Source organism: Opisthorchis viverrini (assembly GCF_000715545.1).
Source record: "Opisthorchis viverrini unplaced genomic scaffold opera_v5_420, whole genome shotgun sequence".
NCBI classification, from domain to species: Eukaryota; Metazoa; Platyhelminthes; class Trematoda; order Opisthorchiida; family Opisthorchiidae; genus Opisthorchis; species Opisthorchis viverrini.
In genome coordinates, this window is record NW_008752080.1 from 260,394 (window position 1) to 285,884 (window position 25,491).

Here is a 25,491-nt window from a genome sequence, read left to right on the forward strand (position 1 = left end):
CGTCTGTATTGCGCCTTTATACCAATTAAATTTTCTAACAATCCATCAGGAGTAATTAATTAGAATTCTTTTTTTGGTTGCTGCTGAAGTCTTACTTCCTTTCCTCTTGGAGTTGAGTAAGTTTTGGGTTTCTTATCAATTCCTGCATAGATTAAAAGCTACAGTTGAAACAATAGTTGGCTGATGAATTTCACATCCTTAGTTTAATAGTAGGCCAAAAAATAAATAAAATACTTCCAACCAAATCGCTGGTTAAACGAATTAATTTTCAATATTTGGTGAATAGGATGAAAGAAAACAGTTGAAGATGTCAGAAAAAACTATGAACGCACTCCTATTGATCAATTTTCTTGTCTAACAATTAAACGATCACCATCGATCCTACCACTAATTCTATCCGGTCAAAAAATCAATAGTGCTGTGTGATTCATCCGGGAAGAGCGGGTTCTTATTCGACACCAAGGCTGCAACAGAACACTGTTTACCTCAGACCGTATTGTTTCATCTTGTCTGTTTCACGATGGGCGAACCAGTCAATACTATGCGCATCGATGACCTGAAAACTTTGCCCAGCTACTTTGCAGTGCAACAACAATAACGAAGGCCTAAAACCGAAGTAATTAAATTCTAGTATGGTTAATGTCTGGTAAAATCTAATTATGCAAACGAAAGATAAATTCATGATCAAGGGATTCAGTTAAAAAGTAAATGTTGATGTATCATTTTAAGAGTATGTAAACAGTGCCAGTGAGTATAGAGGTCGTATTACGTCACATAAATACTACAGGCAACTTAAATTCGTTGCCTGGAATGGACATTCATTATTCTATGACTGCAGAATCGATATAGGCTGCGCTTTCTAATGTGTGTCAAACAAAACGAGACTTTCTGGCGGAACAAACAATTCTTGAATTTTCTGAAGGCCTTTCGATTGTCTCCGGCCAGTTTTGCCCTGGTTATATGTTAGTGCATTCCGCCAGCTATGAAGTCGTCTTCAGGGACAAACTTGTGCAAACTTGTGAGCAAAGTATATAAATAGGAATATGGCCATGTTCCTGCATACTAATACCAAAGCCGAAAGACAACAACTATTATAATTAGTAGAAACACTAGATTACAAAGATTTTCGTTTTGATAAAAGTGAGCTTGCGGCCAAGTGAACTCGGCTCACTGGTGGCCTATAGCTCCAAACTGTGAATTAGCCGTTCTTTCTGCCCTGAAACAAAAAGAATGGTAGTTTAGCTAGATTACCATGGATCACGACAACGTTTGGTACATCCATCGACTGTCACATAAAATATGGGACGTACAGACAGATGGGGCTTGCAGAATAAGATAAAACAATAAGGGACTGAACTAATCAGGTGTGGAGAACAAAATCAGGAAAGTGGTACGATAAAATGATGAGGTGGAACATTTTTGTATCACAAAATGACCTGTGGAGGTGAAAGAAATAGAGTCTTTTCAATTCAAAAAACAACGCTTTCGGGGAACTTAATTTTCCACGCCTAGGGATATTCAGAGAAAAACTCTACAAATCTTCTGCGAATTCATGTACCGGTAATAGGATTATCTCCATCAAGAAACCTGTCATGCTGAAATTCTTGAAGCTTAGCCAGAATCTAATGACGTCAACCGCTTCTTTCAACTTTCGGTTCAGCTCTGTTGAAACGAACTGCAGAACATTTTGAATAAACTTATTTGTGTGGTCGCGTTTTTTCTGGCACTATCAGTCCTTTGATTTATTGAAGCAATCTACTAATTGAATAAGGAACGCCCTTCCCAGTAAGTTAGAACTAACTGGCCAGACAGTGAACAGCTGTGAACTCGGCCTCAGCCTGCTCACTAGATGACGCGAATGGATATAATTGGCGATGTTGGATTTGCGGATGTAGCCAGCTTTTGGGTTGGTGAGGTGAAATTAGTATAGTTCTACCCCATGGCTGCTCCACAAAATGTTGCACCTTTGATAGAATAAATTCAGGGTGATACAACTTGATAATAAAATATACAGTGACCAAGGAACACTACTTGCCTGCAGTATAATTTATTGTGGTTTACCACTCAGCCGAAGAAACAATTGAGTAAAGCATCAGTTGGCAGCAAGGAAGAGGTTTATCGCATGGAAACGTATCCTTCTGAAACTGGTGACTTGCTTGGATCGAGTAAACATTATAGGAAGTGTGTAAAGGTTAATGTATTTCGCCCGATTGCCAACAACCCAATGGATGTCGCCGTTTATAGAATTGATGTACACCTGGTGGTAAGCGAAGTTGTTCATTCTGACCCCGTTTTCGGTTGAACCTCTAGTTGATCAAAATATCTCAAAGTAGAGAACTGCTTCGGAATGATGTTCCTCATATATAGAGCATACTTCATTCCATTTGGATGTGGAATCGTTCCGCATGTAAGTTTCACGTTCATTACCCATGGTACTGACGATCTTTTCTGATAATATCCGTTCTTCTACTTCAATTTTATTTTCAAGTGTACTACATTAATAGAACTTAAGAAAGCAGTGATTAGGATACAAACTGCCTGACCGGGAAGTTTGTAGTTCGAACCCAGCTTTAGCACTTCCATTGCTCTTGATTAGGCCTGAATAACCTGAGAAAACCTCAGCCGTTGTGTTTTTTCGGGTGATACAGCATTTATACTCCGGAAAGGTGTTATAGTGATTAGTATATTACCACTATTTAATAAATAACCCCAACAGTGGCATCTGCAGTACATGTTTCGGTATCTTCCAAACAGTAAACAAGATGTTTTCTGGACCAAAAACTTCAGATTTCCGGGTTGCTGATTTTGTCAACTGGTGTAAACATACTCGACAGAATAGTCTGAGAGAGCAAGGTTTCTTTACTCTCACTTGAGTATTTGCCCACATTGCCATCACATGGGGCTTGTTATAGGGACTACTATGCAGATAAATAAATTGTTTCATTCATAAACCATCCACTAAAATGCTTAAGAGGACACTCTAATTAATCAATCATCACCCTGTTGCTACTTCCACGCCCGTAGTTTGCTTTGCATTGTAGAGAAACTTAACACACCAAAGCTGCCTACTAAGATCGGCGATTTCTCTTCAGTGACAGCATTTATTGTCAAAATGCAAGTGTTTTCGTTGTGCTGTACACTACATAACAGACCGTTTATTCCTCAAACGTGTTAGTGAAGTAACAGTAGGTTAATACCAAGTCCGTACCATCAAACTCATTATTATCTGCATAAAACAACGCGTAAAAAACAAGTCATATCCAATAAAATGAATTTACATCCAAATGGCAACTCAATTTCAGTAGAGGGCTGAAGACGCAGTGTGCCACGGGGTAACAGAATGCATACACTACTTTTTCAGGTTCAACTCAGCATACCCAAAATTTATGTAAATTCAACCTGAACTTTGGAGAACAGTACCAACACGTTACGGTCGTTGACAATGTCAATTATAGCTTAATGCGTTTGTTGTGTTTGAGTTGGACGACTTAGATGAGAGCAAATTGGTCACGTGTTTCACGTGCTTTCACCAAAGATCAGGTAATTAGTTAGCTCCACCTCCACCCGACTGGGAAATCAGGATGATCGCTTGGAAAATGTTTGTTGAAATCTGATCTAGTAGAGCAGTTTTTATCAACTTATTAAGGGCAGGAAAAAAGGAAACACTTGTTCGCGAAGATTTGGTAGTGAAACAAACGGTCAACAACCCGATTGTTCCATTCTTTGCTCCAGTGCGCGTGTCATTCGTTTATAAGCAGTAAAAAGTTTTTCCATAGCATAGCGGATCAGCCGAGAAATGGTATGAAAGCATTCAACCTTTATTCAAAACAACACCGTTCTCCATTTGCTTGAAAAACTGGTTTTATTCTATTATCAATGACAACAAGTCTGTCGATGCTCAAGTGATTAGTCTCGAGTCCGCTTCCCGAATAACGTAGGCTGTTGGCCTATCTAGAGCGTTCAATTCCATGTTCACGTGGTTGAGTTACGTAAGTGTTTTACTGACTGCAATAAAGTCTTCCCGTCTTCAGTCACCGAGATCATGTGACAAGTCTGATGTGGTGGAGCTGTGAGCATATATATTCGCATATACAAAAACAAACCCTCAGCTTATCAGAATATGGGTCATCCATATGATTTTAATAACTTATACCGTTAGGAAAAGAAGAATCAACTAGATTCCCTGTGCGGCCGATAAACAGAAAATGAAGACAAAAGCAGAACGGTACTCAACAAGATTCTGTCTGAGGTGTAGTACATACTCAAGGGGTTCAAAATAGTTTCACTTCAAACTACCATGACTGCATGTGGCAGATCGACATCACTTAGACATACAAAAAGCGAATTTTCCATGAATACCGAGGACAGTTTTTGTGCACATACAGCATGTTCATTCGTTCAGTTGGCTGTTTCACCTTGCAGGAGTGTTTTGGCAATAGTACTTAATCTGTCGCACAAATGTTAGTCAGCACCAGGATAACAATTAGGGGGAAGGCTGGTCTATGTTGGAATGCAGGTGAAACTGGCCCATGAGACACCTATACCAACGTAACTGTTGCAAGATGTTCCAGGACAGTTAGGCCACGTTGCAGAAACAGATTTCTGATTATGACTTAATAGGAAGCATACGTCGATGCTTTTAGTGAGGTAGCTCTGCTTATAATGCTACGGTGCAGGAAAGTATATTACCTCGGACCAGATATGCCGATGAGCTGATCCACTGCCTTGTGCTAAAAAATTGTTTTTCTGGGCTAGTTTCCGTTAGTACATGTTGACAGATCATGTGACCAAGACCCACATGACGATAGCAAAATTTGCGTTGAAATGGGATCAGGTAAGGCATGGCAATGAAGCCAATGGTTACGTAGGCTTTCTAAGCCGTTTATTTATTGAAATCCCTGCTTTAGTTGACAGTGAACTCTGCACAGCTATGTTGCCCCTTGCTGCAATTATATCTCGGGTTTTGTTGTGTAAGTATACCAAATAACTCAAGTTGTTTTCAATTGAGCCTGAAATTCCATATCACTAAATGATTTTACATTCCAAAGAAATATGTGAACGATCTCTACGGTTCTAAATAAGGTTGAGTAGTGCTTATTAGCCTTCAAATTTGCACCAGCGTCAGTTTTTGTGTTGCTCAAAACGATGGGGATAATATCTATTTCAAGAGGTCTTCTAACTTTATCAGATTTGATTAGGTTGTTTGAGATGGGTTAAGTCATTAAATACTCTTCTCTAGCCAACAAAACAGTTTAACATTCATAACGTCATCACAGTGACCTGGATTTGGAAAAATATCTACATAAAACTCGCGGTCAAACAGGGCAGCCTCAAACTGCTTCTGCGGACAACCTATTGCAAATGCAGTTTGAAAAGTGCACAGGTCAGTAGGCAAGATAACGTCGTTTTTGAACCTTAGGCTGATTTGCATCACTCAGGTTTGGAGTCTTGCATAAGAAAGCTAGAACGAAACAGTTTGGGACTGTTAGTTTGAACAGCGATTGCAGAGATCACCTTATAGCTGTTATGGCAAACTAACTTTCCATGAAGTGAGAGGTCGGATTTCATGGAACAGTCGATCGGGAGAATGATAGAGAGAAGTTTGTAATCAAACGTAGAAAGTAAGTAAGCCAAAAATAAAAGGCAAAGGTGCAGAGGTCACCAGTTGCTGTTTTGCGCACTATGATTTCCGTTCTCTGTATCACATCTGATAGTATGCATCGCCATTCCTCTGGTTCATATCAAGCCCACCTAACCTTATCTCCCATCTGTGAGATGTGGCCCCACGATTGTTTTCCCTAGCTTAACTGTTCATTCACCACCATAAGCGTTTCACTTTGCTAGAAGAACACCAAAGTTTTGTGCTTTTTATTGTTTATTTCTGAAGATCACGACAATGAACAGGAGGCATACAAAATTATCCGAAGAATAAACAACAAAACAAAGTTGATATCTTAGACATCTTGCATTACCAATTTGGTAATCGTGGTAGATCGTTCTCTAAATGCACAAGAAGGCTTGACACAGGAGCAGAGATCAGTGACTGATTAACGGACATGCAATTTGCACTGCTGTTTAAGGTAGCGAAAGCAACATTGCATTCAAGATTCCTACGCCTGGCACAATGTGGTCGACTCACAAAACAGCGGTTCCAAGATCAAAGCATCAGCATCACAAATGATAGCGCAAAGGAATGAGATAACATTCAGATAATATTCAACAGCATGAACTTTCTGCTTTTATTTTGTTCCGTACTCATCCAGTTTCGCCCCAGGAAGGGCGAAACTTCGTTGGCTGTTGGAGAGTTTTCAGAAAGATTTTGAGTAGGTTTCTTTATGAAAATATGCTGCGAGATCTCGATTATCGTACCAACTAAAACATGGGACGGCCTCTGTTCAGCACACTCAGTCGAAGAACCTCATAAACGAGAGATTTACTAGGGTCTCCCGTGAAAAACAAACTGATTAGCAAATGAGCAGAAAAGGTTTACTTTCAAGCGGATTTTTGCTTTTTGGATGCCTAAAGGTTTGCAAATTTTGACTGCTATTCGTTGCAGCATGAGCAACAATGTGTAAGTGCCATGCCGTTTGTCAATTCTCCTAAATATGTAGAATACCTTCAGGCCTATAAATCCTGCGCATATTTCTTCCACCAATTTAATCTGATGATGAGAGAGACCATAGTGCTGAAAATCCTGTCCGTTTTTCTCTACACCCTTCTCCACATTTCTGATAAAGGCCGTTTTGGGACGGGTTTCTTAGTCTAATTTGTTGCACTTCGTAGTTTTAGAAGAGTTTCTGTTCTTTAAAGCAACCGAACAAATAGACGCTGTTTAATACTCTTTACCCCCAGTTTCTGTGACAGGCCATCCGGCAGGAAAATATGCAAGTATAAGAGCTGAAGCTCCAGATTATCGTCGCTTCTGAAAAAAAGTAAAATTCTTGACTCAAATGTCTGATGGATGATTACGGAAGACATCGAAACATTTATCTTCTGGGGTTGTTTTTCGTCAGCATGTCACTGGAATTGAACTGAAAGTGCATGGATAAATTTGATTTCGCTTCGTTACCCAGACAAGGCGAACCACACGTACTTCGCTATGTATATACTGTGTTTAGTGCACCAACCGAGTCCCTAATTATGAATCCAGTGAGCTAACTGTCAAGCTAGAAAGACATGCGCTCTGTTTGATTTTTATTCGTCTCCCGACTGACTGAACTCCGTCTCGCAGCAGTTTTTGTTACATTACAAACAACACACTCAAGTAAGGACTTAGTTTTCGGCAGGAAACTCATGCCTGCTGTCAATGTCAAGTCAACGATGAAACTTTAATGCGAAAATCAATCCAGCGGTTTGGTAACTAATTTTTCTTTGCATACTAGACAAATCAGAGAAACACGGTCTTCGACGTAAGGAAGCTCTTTCAACTCGTAATACCCGTCAATTAAAACTAATGTTGATTTAGCAAAACTGGGCCTCTCCGTGGATGTGCGTCCTGCGTAATCAAATGAAGAAAGTTTGTGAAAAATGCACTGATCTTACTAAAACCTTTTAGACAACAAAATTCTGCTGATTTACAAATGATGTGATCCAACATTTCAGCTAGCCAAAGGTAGCCCTCTTCGTCTCTAAGATAGGGACTTGGACCAGCATTGAAGCATCAGCTGGGGACACCTATGAAGGGTCAAACGATAGGTTCAACCGGTTAGTGTTGGTGTGCACACTACGTCAATTCTTCGGATTCCCAGGTACACAGGTGTATCACTAGCAATGTTGTGGAATATAGGTGGCTCGGGTGCGCTGCTTGGTTGTTGGTCTGTTCGCCGAGCTCAGCATTTGGATTGCCAAGCTCAGCGAACAGACAAACAACCAAGATGTATCATTAATTTCTGAACTGGCTTACCACTCTACAGTGGTACAGATAACAGGTGATGCACTTGTAGGCTGTCATGCCATGAGTGGCTCATTTCTATCGGCATGAAGAACGCTTTGGGACTTCCTGAGGACCCTCAAGAAGATTGAAAGCGGCCTCCCGTTGTCGAAGAGGTGTCAGGAAACTTATGAGTAGAAACGCGTCCAGGCAACAGCGCATTCCGATACCTCAAATAAAGTATCAAATGAAACATCTGCAAACAAGCATTACCAAAGCCGGTTTGCTACCAGGAGCATCAAACAGCAAAGACGGAGCTGAATTTGCGCTTTTGACTCAGAATCTACAACCTTGTGTTGTTTCACACGGTCATAGCATTCTTAAGATCAGTACAAAGTCCCAAGTCCACAGATTACCAAGAAAATTTAATCGATATGCTGTCTGGAGGAAAAGGTATTAAGTTCAAGTTCCTTCAAAAGCGTCATAAAGATTGTCTCACCAACAATGACAGTGTTGGATCATTTTTTCTGCTTTCGAAGACAGTATGCAAATCGTGCAGAATACCAGTGTGTTTCAGTTTGGTCTAGTACAGCGACAGCAATGTAGCGTGCGCCAAAGTACCAGCACCAGTCGACGATCACTGACCAGTCGGTAGAAATTCCAATTCTTGGTTTTTCGTCTGTTCGTCACTCATAAAAGTTGGATTGCTGAGGACCGATTGGCGATGAAATGTTTGCATTCCGACTACCAAGCTTGGCGAAAATATTAACGACCAAGCAGAACATTCTAGTTGCTTATATTTCAAAACCTCATAAGTACATTAAAAGTATCGCTTACTGATTCTTGAACTGGTTTTATCTGCCTGAATGCCCCATCTCTTTATGGTTGTATTTCATCTGCAGTACCAACTGGTTAGGCATGATTTTACGCAGCAAATCGTACTACACGTTTTTATTTTTATGGCCCGTTGTATAGTCTAGCTGGAAAGAGCATCCATCGGATAAGCATGCCATCAGGGAAAATATTGCCTGTATTTGGTCACAACTACCTTGAATGGGTTTTAAATGTTCTTCCCTACATGACCAGCAATGTATCTTCATTCTGTAAGGATTTTACCTTTCTGTGTCTGCTTTTATTCGTCTCCCGACTGACTGAACTCCGTCTCGCAGCAGTTTTTGTTACATTACAAACAACACACTCAAGTAAGGACTTAGTTTTCGGTAGGAAACTCATGCCTGCTGTCAATGTCAAGTCAACGATGAAACTTTAATGCGAAAATCAATCCAGCGGTTTGGTAACTAATTTTTCTTTGCATACTAGACAAATCAGAGAAACACGGTCTTCGACGTAAGGAAGCTCTTTCAACTCGTAATACCCGTCAATTAAAACTAATGTTGATTTAGCAAAACTGGGCCTCTCCGTGGATGTGCGTCCTGCGTAATCAAATGAAGAAAGTTTGTGAAAAATGCACGAATCTTACTAAAACCTTTTAGACAACAAAATTCTGCTGATTTACAAATGATGTGATCCAACATTTCAGCTAGCCAAAGGTACCCTCTTCGTTCTCTAAGATAGGGACTTGGACCAGCATTGAAGCATCAGCTGGGGACACCTATGAAGGGTCAAACGATAGGTTCAACCGGTTAGTGTTGGTGTGCACACTACGTCAATTCTTCGGATTCCCAGGTACATAGGTGTATCATTAGCAATGTTGTGGAATATAGGTGGCTCGGGTGCGCTGCTTGGTTGTTGGTCTGTTCGCCGAGCTCAGCATTTGGATTGCCAAGCTCAGCGAACAGACAAACAACCAAGATGTATCATTAATTTCTGAACTGGCTTACCACTCTACAGTGGTACAGATAACAGGTGATGCACTTGTAGGCTGTCATGCCATGAGTGGCTCATTTCTATCGGCATGAAGAACGCTTTGGGACTTCCTGAGGAGCCTCAAGAAGATCGAAAGCGGCCTCCCGTTGTCGAAGAGGTGTCAGGAAACTTATGAGTAGAAACGCGTCCAGGCAACAGCGCATTCCGATACCTCAAATAAAGTATCAAATGAAACATCTGCAAACAAGCATTACCAAAGCCGGTTTGCTACCAGGAGCATCAAACAGCAAAGACGGAGCTGAATTTGCGCTTTTGACTCAGAATCTACAACCTTGTGTTGTTTCACACAGTCATAGCATTCTTAAGATCAGTACAAAGTCCCAAGTCCACAGATTACCAAGAAAATTTAATCGATATGCTGTCTGGAGGAAAAGGTATTAAGTTCAAGTTCCTTCAAAAGCGTCATAAAGATTGTCTCACCAACAATGACAGTGTTGGATCATTTTTTCTGCTTTCGAAGACAGTATGCAAATCGTGCAGAATACCAGTGTGTTTCAGTTTGGTCTAGTACAGCGACAGCAATGTAGCGTGCGCCAAAGTACCAGCACCAGTCGACGATCACTGACCAGTCGGTAGAAATTCCAATTCTTGGTTTTTCGTCTGTTCGTCACTCATAAAAGTTGGATTGCTGAGGACCGATTGGCGATGAAATGTTTGCATTCCGACTACCAAGCTTGGCGAAAATATTAACGACCAAGCAGAACATTCTAGTTGCTTATATTTCAAAACCTCATAAGTACATTAAAAGTATCGCTTACTGATTCTTGAACTGGTTTTATCTGCCTGAATGCCCCATCTCTTTATGGTTGTATTTCATCTGCAGTACCAACTGGTTAGGCATGATTTTACGCAGCAAATCGTACTACACGTTTTTATTTTTATGGCCCGTTGTATAGTCTAGCTGGAAAGAGCATCCATCGGATAAGCATGCCATCAGGAAAAATCTTGCCTGTATTTGGTCACAACTACCTTGAATGGGTTTTAAATGTTCTTCCCTACATGACCAGCAATGTATCTTCATTCTGTAAGGATTTTACCTTTCTGTGTCTGCTTGGATTGGGTTGTCCATTTGTCTGAATTTCAGAAGCGAATTAGAATAGTAGTGATGTCTGCTGCTGTGTTGCACTTCTCACCATTTTGATTTGTTACAAGCCGCATCCACTTCTAATAGATTGTTGTCTGTCCTTGTCTTGCGGCTGTCAAGACACTCTGGAGGGTTTGAGCTCATTTGTCCACGGAAGCCCTGGACGTCAAAGATTTTCCTGCTATCATACGGTCGCACCGGACAATGAATGCATCTGTTACCGAATTCAATAGCACACTCAACCAGTGTTTGGTTTGACAGCATTGGTCAGTTTATTCGTGATCAAAGCACATTCCGCTAAACAGAAAACACTCATCCGTACGAAATTTGGGGCTGCGGCTTCCTTTCTTGAAACAGTCATTTGATTGGTGAAATTTCACATTCTAAAGTAATTCCTACAGGTTAAGCCCTGTTCGCTTGTACGCAACTGAGCATATCATCAAAGAGCCAGCTCAAATCTGATGGCAGCTTGCCTGGGACTTGGTCGGAACAGAATAATGTAACTGATTGCAATTTAGGGGACGTTGCCGAGAAAAACGTTTTGAAATTTAGGATGGTTTCATCTGCTCATCTAGTGGAATAACAGGAAATCGTTGGGTGTATTCAAAACAAAGTTGATCGTGGCTGGATAGTTTTGGTAACCAAGACAGTATATAGTTCTTTTGCAGGTGGCAACTGGTGCAGGATTTAGTGGCAAAAAGTGTGAGCCGGAGGAAGACTCTCAGTCCTGAAGAGATACCGACGAAAAACTACTTTCTGGACTGCTTACGCAATGTGTTCCTAGTATAACTCAACGCATGGACACTGATCGACCAATCAAACTCTTCAGTGATACATTTCACATTTTGTTGTCAGCATACATTTCTATCGTCCTAAGGAACAACTACGCACCGTTGTAATCGAAAAGATTAGAAAACGATACCAATCATGGATGAAATTTTTCCTAAAACCTTTGGAAAACACGTCCTGAATCCTCTGTTCGGATTAGCAGGTTCGTGGAAAGTTGGGCGTGTTTGCTCGTTTGTCTTTTGTTCATCTTCTGCAAAGAGTTTATTCGAAAGTTCATCTTAACAAACAATTAAGAATGAAAAAATTTTGGTCCTGTCGTCTTATCCACCTTTTGTCTGTCTGCTCCAGTTTACCTAATCAATAGACTAATCAATAGAGCGTCATTTAATCTGAGTCCTCGTTAATCGTCATCACCACTGGTCATGTGGACCCGTGAAAATAGTTGAGCTGGATGCTTTCATTCGGTCGAGTATCAGGTGACTTGTGTTGTGGCGTTGTGCGTGCTTTGAGTTGAGATGACAATAGGATGGTGGGTCAGGGTAAACGTGAAAATTGCAACATGTCTATTTACTTAAAAACCATGCGGTAATTCAATACAGGATGCATGACCCAACACGCTTACAGGTGACTCGGCGAAAAACGTGGTGAAACCTGATAAGGAATTCGAAACTAGCTTTCTGATTAGTGGCCTGTGTAATCAGCTGAATAGTTTGCGTCTTTAGGCAGCTGTTTCAATATCTCGAGTGGTGCAAATGATAGAGAAAAAAATTGATCCCCAAAAGGAACCAACTAAAGTAATTTAAGTAGGGTCCTGAGAGAGTTGTCCTGAACTTGATTCCTTCTGAGAGGCCAAAAATGATCAGTCTTTGTGTCTCCGATGGTAAATTCCCCTTACCGATAAACACTATGGTGCAAAATTTGTGTTTTGAGTTTTCTTTTCTCAGGGCATTAAGTGGATGCATGACCGATCACAGCTAAGTAAACTTTTGAAATTAAATCCGCAGGAACGGACCCTTTCAGGGAAGGACCTCTGTCATTAAGGGAGCAAAAAACTTCATTATTTATACTCAAATGGATTACGCAACGTAAATTTCATTGGTATACTGAAGTGTAGAAGAACGACAATGAGCATACCAACGAAAGCAAGTGTACTATGAGGAACTCAGCAGAGTTTGAAACTGTGTAACACCTTCGCAGAGGAAACTCCTGGTCCTCATGCCATCCACTGGATGTCAGGTAGTTCAGGTCCCCCTATCCTACATGTTCACCATAGGCATCCTGTTCTGTCCATTCAGATATAATACGTAAACACTAGAGCCAAGGGTCAGAAAGTCATCGGACAGTGATGCGGAACAGTACATAATGACATACTCAAATTGATCCCCTCCGAAAGGCGGATTTTCCTGTAAAATTAAGCAAAATCTTTCCTCAAATGAAGACTGTTTCTAATCTATCACCTCGAACATTACATACACTGACTGAGATTCGGCATCCACAATAGACAAACATTTGCTCTACGAACTGCTTACATCACTACTATGATGTAGTGCAGGTATCCACCTTCTTAATGAACTTAAAATATGCGTTTGAATTTTCAGACATTTTTAAACGCCCGAGAACTTGATAGAGGCCCTCCACGTATCCCCATTTTGAGACATTGTGTAATTGTAGGAAGCTTGACCCGCACCGGTTAAACACACTGGTGATAACCACGTAAAGCAGGGCTATGTACCTTAAGATGCTTATAGACGAATAAGTATACTCAGATGTTGGCACGAGGCTGTTGGAAGTAGATAGCTTATTTACGAACACATTTACGAAACACGGTCCGCAGATTCATTGCAGTAGATGATTAGGCTTAAATGCATTGACTTGCACAATAACGCGGTAACTCCTAGGTTGTAATTGTGAAGAAAGCAGCTCGAATCTGCATTAGGCTAATCAAAAAAGCCAACTGTTATCTAAATAAATATACCCACAATCTTAAGCATATTTCTCCTGAACCAGAAACTAACGCCACCTCTAAATTGGGACTATTTAGGTCTGATCCCGTGAAATTAGCCTTAAACTTGGTGTCGTCTGAGAGAGATCACCTACTCACCTTTAGAATAAGGGCACAGTGAATGCCATCGTTGCGCAAATACCGTCCCCTTAGATAAGACCACTTGAGGTTGGCTTCTTGTGATCCGTTTTATCTGGTAGGTTTTTGATAGCAGATATTAAAATTGAACTATACGTTTTGTGAGCCCCTAAGGACTAACTTTAAAGGCAGGATAACTTGTCCAAACTTACTTTTGCGCCCACTTGTAACAAGAGATCGGGAGCAATTTCTCGTAAGAGTTTGAAAACTCTGGAGTTACGACATCCGAAGACGAAAATAGGTGTTTTTTACTTCAGGTTGGTATCTTCTGTGGGGTTTATTATCCTAACGAGCATCATATGAAAATCAAGGTAGTCTTTTATGGTGTCCAGTATATTATGTGGTTACTCTTTCCAAAACAATGACCATAGCCACAGGACAGGACAATGAGCCAAAATACCAGTTGACAGCGTCACACTGCGCACTGCATGACCGCCCGTAAGATGTCAAATAAAATTGCGTGGGCATAGCGCGATTTCAGATAGCATCGATGTTGGGGATGTTCATTTTTTGGACAGAACAAACCGTGGTCGGTTAGTTTGTTCCTCATTTTGGGAAGCTGGTGTACAATAAGTGTATTTGCGATCAAATCAATAATAAAATCCATAATAACAGATGGTGGCGGAACGGCTATGATAAGCAAATGAATGCAAGCTTATAGATGCGACTGTGGTACAACGAAAAGCACACCACTGTCCGAATAGACAAACGTTGTCCAGATAGTTTGACATTTTGCTTAAAGTACAGGGAAAGATGCTAGTAAACTAATACCAACATCAGACTGTTTTCATCATCGTTCGCTTTCCCGGGCAGCGCTAAATAAATTTGATTGTTTCCTCACTAGTTCTCTGAAAAAAAAATCCTAATAAAGTTTGGTGAAAAAAAACAGTGTTGTTTTTATTCTGAAATTCCAAATCTTTGCACTACCAGATGGGAACCGTAAATTGTAGTGACAGATATCAAACAATGTGCAAGACTGCAAGTCTCTAAATATACGAAGTTTCTTCCTCATGGAAATGAACCTTCATCTTGATTGCACAAAATCTCTGTGCCTCTTTCAAGGTACGCTCATGTAGTACTAGTGACCTTAGATTAAATGTGTAAAAGGCTCTTTACTACTCTACTACTCTGCTATATTTGGGCAGAATGTGACCAAATGTGACAGAATCCCACCGCTACACGACAATTAACACCTTACTTGTGCTGGGCACATCCTGAATATTTGTGGTAGGCCCGTCGATTGAAAAATACATCCTTTGGACGCAACCCGCTACGAGGACCTCGGATCACGAGGCGCTTTCTGACATCACACTCGATAAATTTTGGTTTCGCCATATCTTTGTGCACTTTTATCACGTGACCAGAAAATGTGTTTTCTAAACACTTATTAACACTGACAGCTGGGTTTGATCGCATTGAAAAATATCGACCGAGTTAGAAGTGGTCGGTATTTTTCTACTCCAAAACGTTTGTAAACGATTATTTTAAAAAATAACACTCCGAGAAAACGCGCTTTACCTTTCTAACTCAGATTTTGACTCAGAATTATCCGAATTGTTTAAATTAGTGTACTGATTCCACCGCTTGGAAAAGATATACTGCCTCTATTCACCTACCTCTTTTCACACTAAGTACGCCTGGTTGGGTAGTACAAAATAGTGTATTATCAGCTACAACGTTTAGTAGAATATATTATTTGGGCATCGAGGTTTAAGTTGTACGTGCGCTTTGGGTCCCAATGGCTTTTCTAACCTGCCGAAACTTCTGCATGTAATGCTGAAACGCTGGACCTTGACTTTGTTCACAATGAATCCAGTTCCATTACAGGAACACTTCATTGCACATTTCTGGCACTTGGTTTTTGTATTTCGGATGATTAATATACCAGATTCTTTTATTTAGGCGCAACTACGAAGCTACAAACATAAAAACTTTACAGTTACACGTGGGATCTGGGTTGGGGTTAATGGGTGCTGCTCACGATTTGCCATTTAATACCGCAGAGATGATAAAGGAACGTTAACCTCTGTGAGTTGTATATGTTTGTACGATTCAGAACGATAAATCCGGGCTTTTATCGTTAGCACATCCGATTCTTTTTCTTCAAGGATTGGCTTGGAGGTCTGTTTTTTCCTGCTAATTTTGTCTGATGCACGGCAACGGTTTACCAATTTTGAAATTTCCATTTGAAATCATCTTTTTTGTTGTACGAGTTTATAGTTGCTTCACCAACAACTACCAAAGAATACGTATAAAATCAAAAATTTCCAAAAAATTAATCGCCATGGCTTGTGTGTCTTATGTGGCCTCAACTCTTCGACGGACTCGACAGGAGTGTGGAAAAAATGTGAATTCGATATATGCATGGTTTCCAAATAGGTGCTTTTTTTGTAAATCTGTCATCTTCGTCCACCGGATTCGAGACTTTTTTTATCATTATTGGTTGCTGCGTCCGGAGCCTTGATGGAATTTTGCGAGGATAAATGGGAGAGCGATTCATTTTCATCTGTTGCATCCGCGTCCGTAACGAGCGAAACAGCCGACGATGGCTGTTGACCGGTTGATCCGGTGGGAGTGATAAGTACTCAAGAAAACGTTGCTCGTTCATGCCTATGTCCATCAGTCCTAAGCTTCCCAAAAGTCTTCTAGAAATGGTCCTACTGTGACCTGTTTCATCAACCACAGCATCATCGTCATCGACATCCAAGTCGTCTTCTCCCATTTCTTCTTCTTCATATTCATCAGCCGTCGGTGATACGGGTTTTGGCTTTCACTTTGTATCATTAATATTTTCCATTCGTGACGACAAAGGCAAAGATTCCGACGGTGAGCTAGGCGATTCACAAATAGCCTGCTCCTCAGGCTTAATTTCGGGCATCGATGTACTACTCGCATGCACAGATATTGTGTCCCTCGATAACTTCTTCGAATTTGGACGTGGGGAGCGTCGATGGAACTTGGAAATAGTGGTGGCTTTGAGTGCTCTTCCGGGTCTTTGAAGTTTAAACAAATGCTGGATTATTTGATGGGCTGTAAAGACGGGTTTGTATGCCGAATATACGATTCCGCAAAAGCCAGTATTCTGATAGAAATAGAATTCTAGATGAGTTATTCTGCGGGAAATCTAAGGGCCAATAATTGTTAAAGTTCGTGGGAAAGGTTACCTATGGGAACAAAAACGTGGGATTACATCTTATTCCACTACACCGTGTTTTATCCTTGAAAGTGTGTCCACTTAAAACATTCATTTTTCTGTTGAAGAAAGCAGTTAATAGGCTTCCATTGTTAGCTATCACACACACGCAAAGCCTCATCACTTGACATGCTCAGCATGGTATTCCCTTAGTGATTATCTCCAACAAATCAGTTGTTTATAAGTGATGGAATAGATGGTAATGGATGTTAATGGACGTTTGAAGCAGTCTTAAAAAACACTACAAAACTTGTTGCTGAGTTAAAAACGCTTGTAACTCAGGAAAGACAACTGTCTGGTATAATGTAAGTACTGATAAATGATGATAAAACGTGTCGTTTACACTCTCATTACTGCAGGTAAGGGGTGCAAAATCCTTCGAAGGTTTTGAGAGGGTTCAGAAGCAGTGCTTGAAGAGTGCGCTTCTTAGTGCTTTCTTTTGGCTATAGCATCTTAGAAAAATTGCGTGTTTTCCACACCGTCAAATGATCTGACCGAAACATCTACGAAAGTTTTCATGTGTAACATTAGCCCATACGCCACAAGTGCATTGTCCACACATCTGTTAAATCTTTGTGTTACACAATAAATCTTTTTGCATTTACCACAAATTCAGCTTTATTTGAATGACGTTAACATCATCTCTAACGACACTGCAACAATTTGTGGTGGCTCTCTGCGTTCTCCAACCTCAGTTTTTGGGGTAGGGCTGGAAAGACATATCACCTGCGTATTGTATAAGTTATCCAGATGGGTTTGTGGTGGGGTCAAAAACCGTGTTTTATGTATAACGGCTGAGGTCGGAAGTACGGTGGGGTGCCCTCAACCATGTCAGAAAAGTCGAAATTTAAGACTCACAAAATGTTGTTACAAATCGGGTTTTAATTGTGTATCAATACGAAACTCCAGATTTAACCTTATTGTTCCGGTCGTGACTTGATTCCGCGATAACCCTTTGAGTTAAAGTGGGTTGTTTGATAGTCGATCGTGCTAACAAGTCGAACAACGAGCCAACTTTGTAGGAAAAATTCATTTTTTCAGGCAGACTAGTGTAAACGCTACATGGTTTGCATCCATAGAAGTGTTGAAAAAACAATGTTTCCGTAGGCGACTAACATTTGAATCGACAATTTCTCCCCTATGGGGAAGGGCCGCCGTGAAAACATCGACCATAAAAATGTATACTTTATTCGCTCAATGGTACACCGCGACGGAGGATGTATCAGTGCATACAGCGTAAGCAATGTTAAGGTCTCCAATTTAGGTGCCTCTCAGAATGCACCTGGTGCGCACAATAACAAATAAGAGACATTCCCAAATCCTTCCCAGTTGCCTGGTCTGTCCTGCTGTTTTTTTCGCACAGAATAAAGCAAAACCCAAAATTCTACTCCCGTCCTCGAAGAAAGGGTTTCGACTTCTTTTCATGTGATGCCGGCTATTAGAAGCGAAGAGCGACATCCCCTGCATAACGTCGAACCAAAAATTCAGAAAAAATCCTGACGCCATGGAAGCAGCTGGAGTACCACAGCTTTTAACAGGCCACCAGTCCCAGTGTGCCATATTCCAAAATTTTAAATTTTTGCCCTACATTCATATCCCAAAGTACGACCAGACCCAATAGTTGACTGCTGCGTTATGTATCTTACTAAGAATAGGATCTAAGTGAAAGGTAAAAGGCGGACTGCACTTTGCCTAAATTCGCGGAGGAAGGATTGAACATGAATTTAGGAAGCGCTTTATAGAAGAATAGTGGGTAGTAGTGGGTAGTAGAAGAATAGTGGGTATTCCCCAACACCACTAACTGCACCGTGCAAACCCAAAATCGCAACTTGTTTTGCGAAAACCTCTCCTGTGCCTGGCGAAACTCGCTGGGGGGAACGATAAAGCCATAGGTAAGAGATTTTTTCTGTATATGAATGCAATCTGCTTGAAAAGAGTACTGCGGAAATATATTTTTTATTTCTTTTGCTTGCTGAAGGAAAAATTGGTGACTGTTCTTGCATCCATGTTAGGTGAACGATTTCAACAAGAGTGCTGAATAACTAGACACATGTTAACTTACAACAGATAAAACCATTTAGCCCATTCAGTGAAGCAGAGTAGTCGTTTTCGTTTCGCTAACTTTTTGACGTTCATCATCCTATGACACAATGAAGGTCGTTCGTCACATTTTGCGGTTTCGTTGCGCCGAACCAGTTCAAAATCATAACCGGTTCGCATAGAGCGTGATGCACTCTAGCGGTTGGCAGCATCGCGAATCTACCGCTATTCGGTAGACACTATTATTTGTTTCGAACACGTCCTTCCAAGCCACACATCCAATGACCACCAACTTTCTTACCAGAGGTGCAAAGAAAAATGTGGTCGAAATAGATAGGTTTCACGGTTTTGAAAAATGGTATATAACTCGACAAGGTCTGAAGACTTGGAACGACATTCAAAGATCATTATCAGGCTCTCAGAAACCTTAGTATCTCGGTAGCTATTGCCAAACTTGCTTTTGTAATCATAATATGGGTGAGAAGTGTTAGTTGTACTACTCGTAAAAGATTTTATGCAAATATTTAAGTTCAACAACAGGATACGTCGTGAAACGGGTTGGTTGTCGAAAACCTCTCAAGGACGGTTGGACAGGTAGAAGATCAGGTAACAGCGTCGTCATTGGTTACTGTTATTCTCCACTTAGCCAAATTTGTTTACCATCCGTCGAATAACTTAAAGGCAGAAGAAAAACGCAAACTTATTTGGTCTTCATAGTGTTTTACGGTGAACCCACTGACACAGTAATAACAGAGATCAGGGCAATAGATAAAACATGGTAATTTAAGAACCATTATTTAAGGAGCGAAAAAAGCTGAATTATACCGACTCGAGTGTTAAGTTGATGCAATTCCGACTACTGCCTTTATTGTTGCACAAATTTCGATTAATTTCAGAAACTTTGGGATGTCAGTTTCACTTTCAAGATGCCGGAATACTGCGTGTAAAAAAATAAGCCTTATCTGTGTGTAAGAAAAAGACTTTTTGTGCTTTTAGCTAAGAAAGTAAAGGCGATAATCACTGCCAACCTTTTGGTGGATCTACTAGAAACAACGGTTCAGTGGGTGTTGTCACTTGGTGGGTTGTGAGTCAACAAAATCTGCATATTTACTATTTACCTTTGCACATTACCACACTATTGTTTCTCGTCTTCTAGTCCATATTAACAGTTTTTAAGTTATTCTTGGATAAGCTTGCAGGATGGCATGAGCCCCTGGATATAAATTGGGTATGGATGTTATCCACAACCTACTCGATAACTGGAACCAGAAGCTCAGTAAGTATGAATTACATCTGCGTTTTTAAGCATCCCGTAAATCATTTTCAACATATGTGGCACTGCTCAAGCAGGAATATTTCCAACGCTGGTAAAAATCAAAAGCGATTAAATCGTCACTTACCCGTGTGGACAATTCAAACGTTTATACGGTAACTAACTTTATCCTACTACGATGTTTCCTGTAAGCAACTGGGTGCCGAGTGGTACAATGTACAATTGTATGAAACGTGCAGGAATACATCACCTGGCAAGTCCTACCTCATGAATGGATCCAAGTCGATTATCGCCCCATCCGAAACTATCGATAAGCACTTACTTGACAAAATCTAAGGTGAGTTTTTCACAAGTTGCAGCACTGGGCAGCTTTCTTGTGCATCAATGCAAGATAGTAATTGTAATTCTGTTTAAAATTTGATCCGTAAAATCTGCGTTCCATTGATTCCTCATTGTTTTTGCGGGAAACAAAATTATCTGTTTTTCTCTCTGTTGATCGTTAGATAAATTTCTCGCTCTTGGCCAATGTTCTCCTTATATGAGATAGATTTAACATCGGTTTACGTGAGGTTAGTTTACCGCAATTGCCTGATTTCGTCAGAATAATCAGTGGCCTTTTCTAAGACAAAATAATACACACACAAACTGAATATTTTATTTCATCCGCTATTTGGCTTCCTAAGTAACAGATATGAATTGCGTGATTACAAAGTCTATTAAGACCTATAGCATATTCTCCCTTACCATGTGTTTTAAACCAGGCTGGCGCCAACCTACTTGTTGCATCTTCCTGTTAGTTCATCGATCTCTTACTGGTGCGCGGCACTGTCTGCAGTCAACAGTGAACCAAGAAAAGTGGGCGACTTATCGCAGGAACCAGAAGATACATTATTGCTTATGTTTGGTGAAACAACTTGTAAAATATATCTGTTTAGCCCTAAAATTACGAACCATAATTCAGTCAAGGCAGTCATGTACAGCCTAAAGAATACCATACTTGAAAAAAGTGCCCACCATTCGGATGGGCGTGACTTCTCCCTGGAGAAGATAGATCTAATCTCGATTAGGAGGTTTGATACCACTATATGTTGCATTCGCTCCCATATGATCTAGCAAGCCATGCCGCTTATTATGGAAAACCAAGGGACTGATAGTAAACCTTGTTTCTGTCTCTTCTTTTTAGCGAGTTGTCACAGTTAATAGCCTCCCACGAACATTGCACGACTTCGAAGAAAATTTTATTCTACAAATGTCATGAATGTGTATTATGAAGTTAACATCATTTAAGATAGCTACAAAAACCCCGAGAGTTATTCATGCATATCCCAGAAATTTGACGTTCAGTGTGACCACAAAATCCATTGTCGGATTTGAGATTCGTCAGGCATAATCATTGTGTAAATCTGTGTAACCACGCAACACAAATTCGCTAATGTGAATTGAAGTTTATATCCAGCCTTTGAATAAACGCCGACAGGAAGTTTAACTCTTATTTGACGTGCAAAACAAACGGCAATGCACTGGTAGCCAAAAAACAAGCACAGGTGATGCAAGAATCTCATCAGACACTTATTGCTTTGTGAACTTGTGAACGAGGGAAAACTGATAACACCTTACAATAGGTGGCAGGATACCAATGATTAATGTTCCTTAATCCAGCAGCCAGATGGAGGATGGATGGATAAATTGAGAGGTAGATTGTTAGATTGAATGGTTGACGAAATGATCGATTGACCAACTGACTGATCAACTAATTGGTTGGCGGACTGATTTGTTCATTCATTGACTGACTGATTAGTTGGTTGCCTGGTTGGTTCGTTCACCGATTCACTGAATGAGTGATTGGTTGGCTGGTTTTCTTTGGCGGAGAATCCACTTGTAGCTCAATTCCCATAAGCCGGATAGCTTTTAACTCGCTTGAACTACTCTCAAAACCAATTTTTGGCGCTGGTGAGCTAAGTATATGAAGTTAGAGTCAGTTAAATTTGGCCCAGGAATTTAGGTTTGTAGCAAACTCAAATCCGTCCTCATTGGACTGCCCGATTTAGCTGATAAATAACGCGTAGGTAGAACATAGACAATCCCCCATTTTTTGTAAGTTAAGCAATACTTATTCAGGGATGAAAGACAATGTACTAGGCTGTAAAAAAGAGAAGTTTCCGACCAAGTTATAAAAGATTAACTTAAAAGATTCATCCGCAAAAGGAAAATAGTGTGTTCAGTCCGTCTGTAGTAAGCAGTTTGGAATTCTTCAGCCTTAGAAGCAATGTATTTGAACATTTCGACATGAAGTTATTGGCCACTTTTCTTCTCTGTGTTACTTGAAAAACAGTACTAAATTGAATATATTTTTTCTAACGAGTTTACGTTTCGCGGGTGGCCTGTGAAAAAAATAGGAAAATTTCCTGCTTGAGTCTTTAAACACGTGATAACTGTAAACTCATATTGGTATTCTTAGTGTTATGGGACGCAACCGCGAGCTCTTTGAACTAGTGTTTTGGTTTGTTTATCGGATTTTTAGAACAAAGTTTAATTGCTCCCTAAAAACACTGAATGGACAATAGTAACATTTTCGGAAAATAACTAACATCACAATAATATGATTGGTTGAACCCATTAAAGACAAAATTGCCTCCATTTATGAACACTGTCGAGTTTGGTTAAATCCACATATTCAAGTAGTGTTTCCGAAAGACCGCAAATTGTACGGATTGGAAACGTAGATTTTTAAAGATATTTCCTACACCGTTTGAATCAGCAATAATTCTGATCCAAATCTTTTCTTAAGTTATTCGTACTTTAGTAGGTCTCTCTACTCAAACGAACCTCGGAGTGCAAAATAGCTGACGCGTAAATGAATGTGATGGGAAGCAAAGGCATTGGGAAGAATAATAGAGAACGGCGCAAAATTTGTAAAACCTTGTACACCGTTAAGGATGAATTGTTCGATATGGTGTTCAATAGATGTTCAGTTAGTCGTATTCACTTGTAAACACACGCCGAATATCTCCACCCTAGGAATGGAAGGCAGTATACTGGGAGTCTTGAAAATTATAGCCGCATTGGAAGCAGGGATCGTTTGAGAGAGATTACAGAATAGCCTAATTGCATAGAGTTTTAAGTAGACAGTTTTCAGTACGATTATGGCAATATAATGATTTCATATGGAGTATTTAGGTCTTATTGTTGTATTTTATATCGTTCTCATCCGAGGCGATGCACTAACAGATGTACAGTGATGATTACATAGGCTTATGATGATAAAACATCTGCGATCCGTCAGTAAAGTGTGTTTCGAACATAACATCCTGGAGAAAATTTTCAACTTTAACTATTCCAGCGGAAAACCAATTACCCCTTTCCAAGTATTCCGCAACCAACAGTGCACTTGGTCCTCCGTATTCCCTGATCCTGACAATCTAATGTTCACTTTAAAGTAGCTTAGGAATAGGCCCAACGGAAATGGTAATCTAATCATTTCATTCGAAACTACGTGAATTCTCGGTTCGGTGTAAAATCCCCAATAGGGTAACAAATTCGCCTTTTGTTCTGTTCCCCTAAGGGAACTGTAGTTAAACATATTTGAAAGGTGAATTTTCTTTCATGCGACCCGGTTAAAATTCGATTTCTCCACCTTCAAAGTAGGGACAGAATATATTTTCTGTAGCTCAGCTCACCTCTGCCGCAATGTAATATTCGGCCTACTACACAAGGAACAGTAGTGTAGATTACAGATCCATCATCATCATCATTATCAACTTCACCATAGACAGAATAACATGACAGTTTAACATAAAGGAAACTACTCACAGTTTAACACATATTTTTTTGTCGTCCACCAAAAATTTATTTGAAAACCTTATTGTGAAGGTGTGTGTACATCTCCAGACACTGAACCAGACGCTTTGGATTTCTTTTGAATAGCCTTGAATACCTTTACTCTACGACTACTTAAATCAATTTAATCTATGCTTATGTAATCGGAAATGCCATATTGCTCAAGAAACATGAGTCATTCAATCCGGTGATAGCTACAGCTAAACGGTCACCGTTGGTTTTTGGCCTACATTTGACAAACCTAATCTCCAACAACCCAAACAAGCATATGGCCTACAGACTTATGTCCATTTAGGGTCGATCACCGTTTAGTTTACGAAACTCTCGAAATGACAACATTCTTATTGCAACACAGAGTCTTGCAATCACTCCATTCTAGCAATCCACAAATAAGCCTTTTGTATGATCCAGACCCTCCTTACAAAAAATTTGTCCACAAACTATTTCATTTACAAAAGAAGCGTTTTTTTAGAATCAGTATGTCAGCTGTTTCGGATTCGTTTGATATCGGAGTCAAAGAAATAAATCAACACAAGATTCTCAGTACACACTGTGCTCAGCGATAGGGTTAAGTGGCGGATCTCGTCGGATTCAGTTTAAATTTTACATTTATGGATCTGTCCGAAAAATTTACAGCCGTCAGTTAGCTGAAAACAACAAATATATTTTGTTTTTACAATGCACGTACGATTGAAAATGAGTGTTCTAGAGATAAATTTTGTTTGCAGTAAAATAACATTGGAACGTATCTGGTGCACGGCGAGGCAATTTATTGGCTTGCCTGCTCGCACTGTTGCCGGGGAGTCATTTATTCTTGCGTCTTCTGATGACATTTATCGGGTATGAATTGTCGTGAAATATAAATGATACGGATGCTTTACTTTCCCTCTTCTTCGAATCTAGCTGTTCTGCAGTGTCTCCACCCTCCTGAACAATGACTGGATGCAATTTTTTGTGATTTGTTGAAAGGTTGCTGTGGTAATTCAACATCTGGTCAGTGCGTGCTTTTTTCTGGTAAATGCAAGCTTATCGTAGCCATGCCAAGCCGATAAGTCAAACAGTGCCAACTGTTTTTTAGTGATTCCGAAGTCTTCGATTTTAATCTTGAGTAGTTTGGGTGTGCGCTGCGTTGTAGACCAATGTGTAATCTACGAAATGAGTCCAGAGTTTTTGGTTAGTTATTGGTATTGCGATGTGATCGAGTAATTCATCAATCTCCCAGTATTGAATTCGGATACGAATGACCCCATTAAAACCGCGTTCTCCTGCGGAAAAATTTCTCTATCGAATGTGAATTGGGATGTGAATGTGAATGTGCAGAACTATGTGTTTACCTAAACGGTTCATCAAACTAAAACTATGTGTATAATGTGTCCCT

At 40.2% G+C, this 25,491-nt stretch overlaps 2 protein-coding genes across 2 annotated transcripts; both read right to left on the bottom strand.

The window, feature by feature from the left end:
- Positions 1-7,764: 7,764 nt before the first annotated feature.
- On the bottom strand, positions 7,765-9,657 carry T265_10912 (hypothetical protein; the record flags this gene model as incomplete). Its single annotated transcript, XM_009177426.1, has 2 exons — positions 7,765-7,849; positions 9,533-9,657. Coding segments are annotated over 2 exons (126 nt in total), but the record flags the coding sequence as incomplete, so codon positions are not given.
- Positions 9,658-16,078: 6,421 nt separating this feature from the next.
- Positions 16,079-16,492, bottom strand: T265_10913 (hypothetical protein; the record flags this gene model as incomplete). Its single annotated transcript, XM_009177427.1, has 1 exon — positions 16,079-16,492. The coding sequence occupies one exon, from the start codon at positions 16,490-16,492 to the stop codon at positions 16,079-16,081; it is 414 nt and encodes a 137-aa protein (XP_009175691.1).
- Between the last annotated feature and the right edge of the window lie 8,999 nt (positions 16,493-25,491).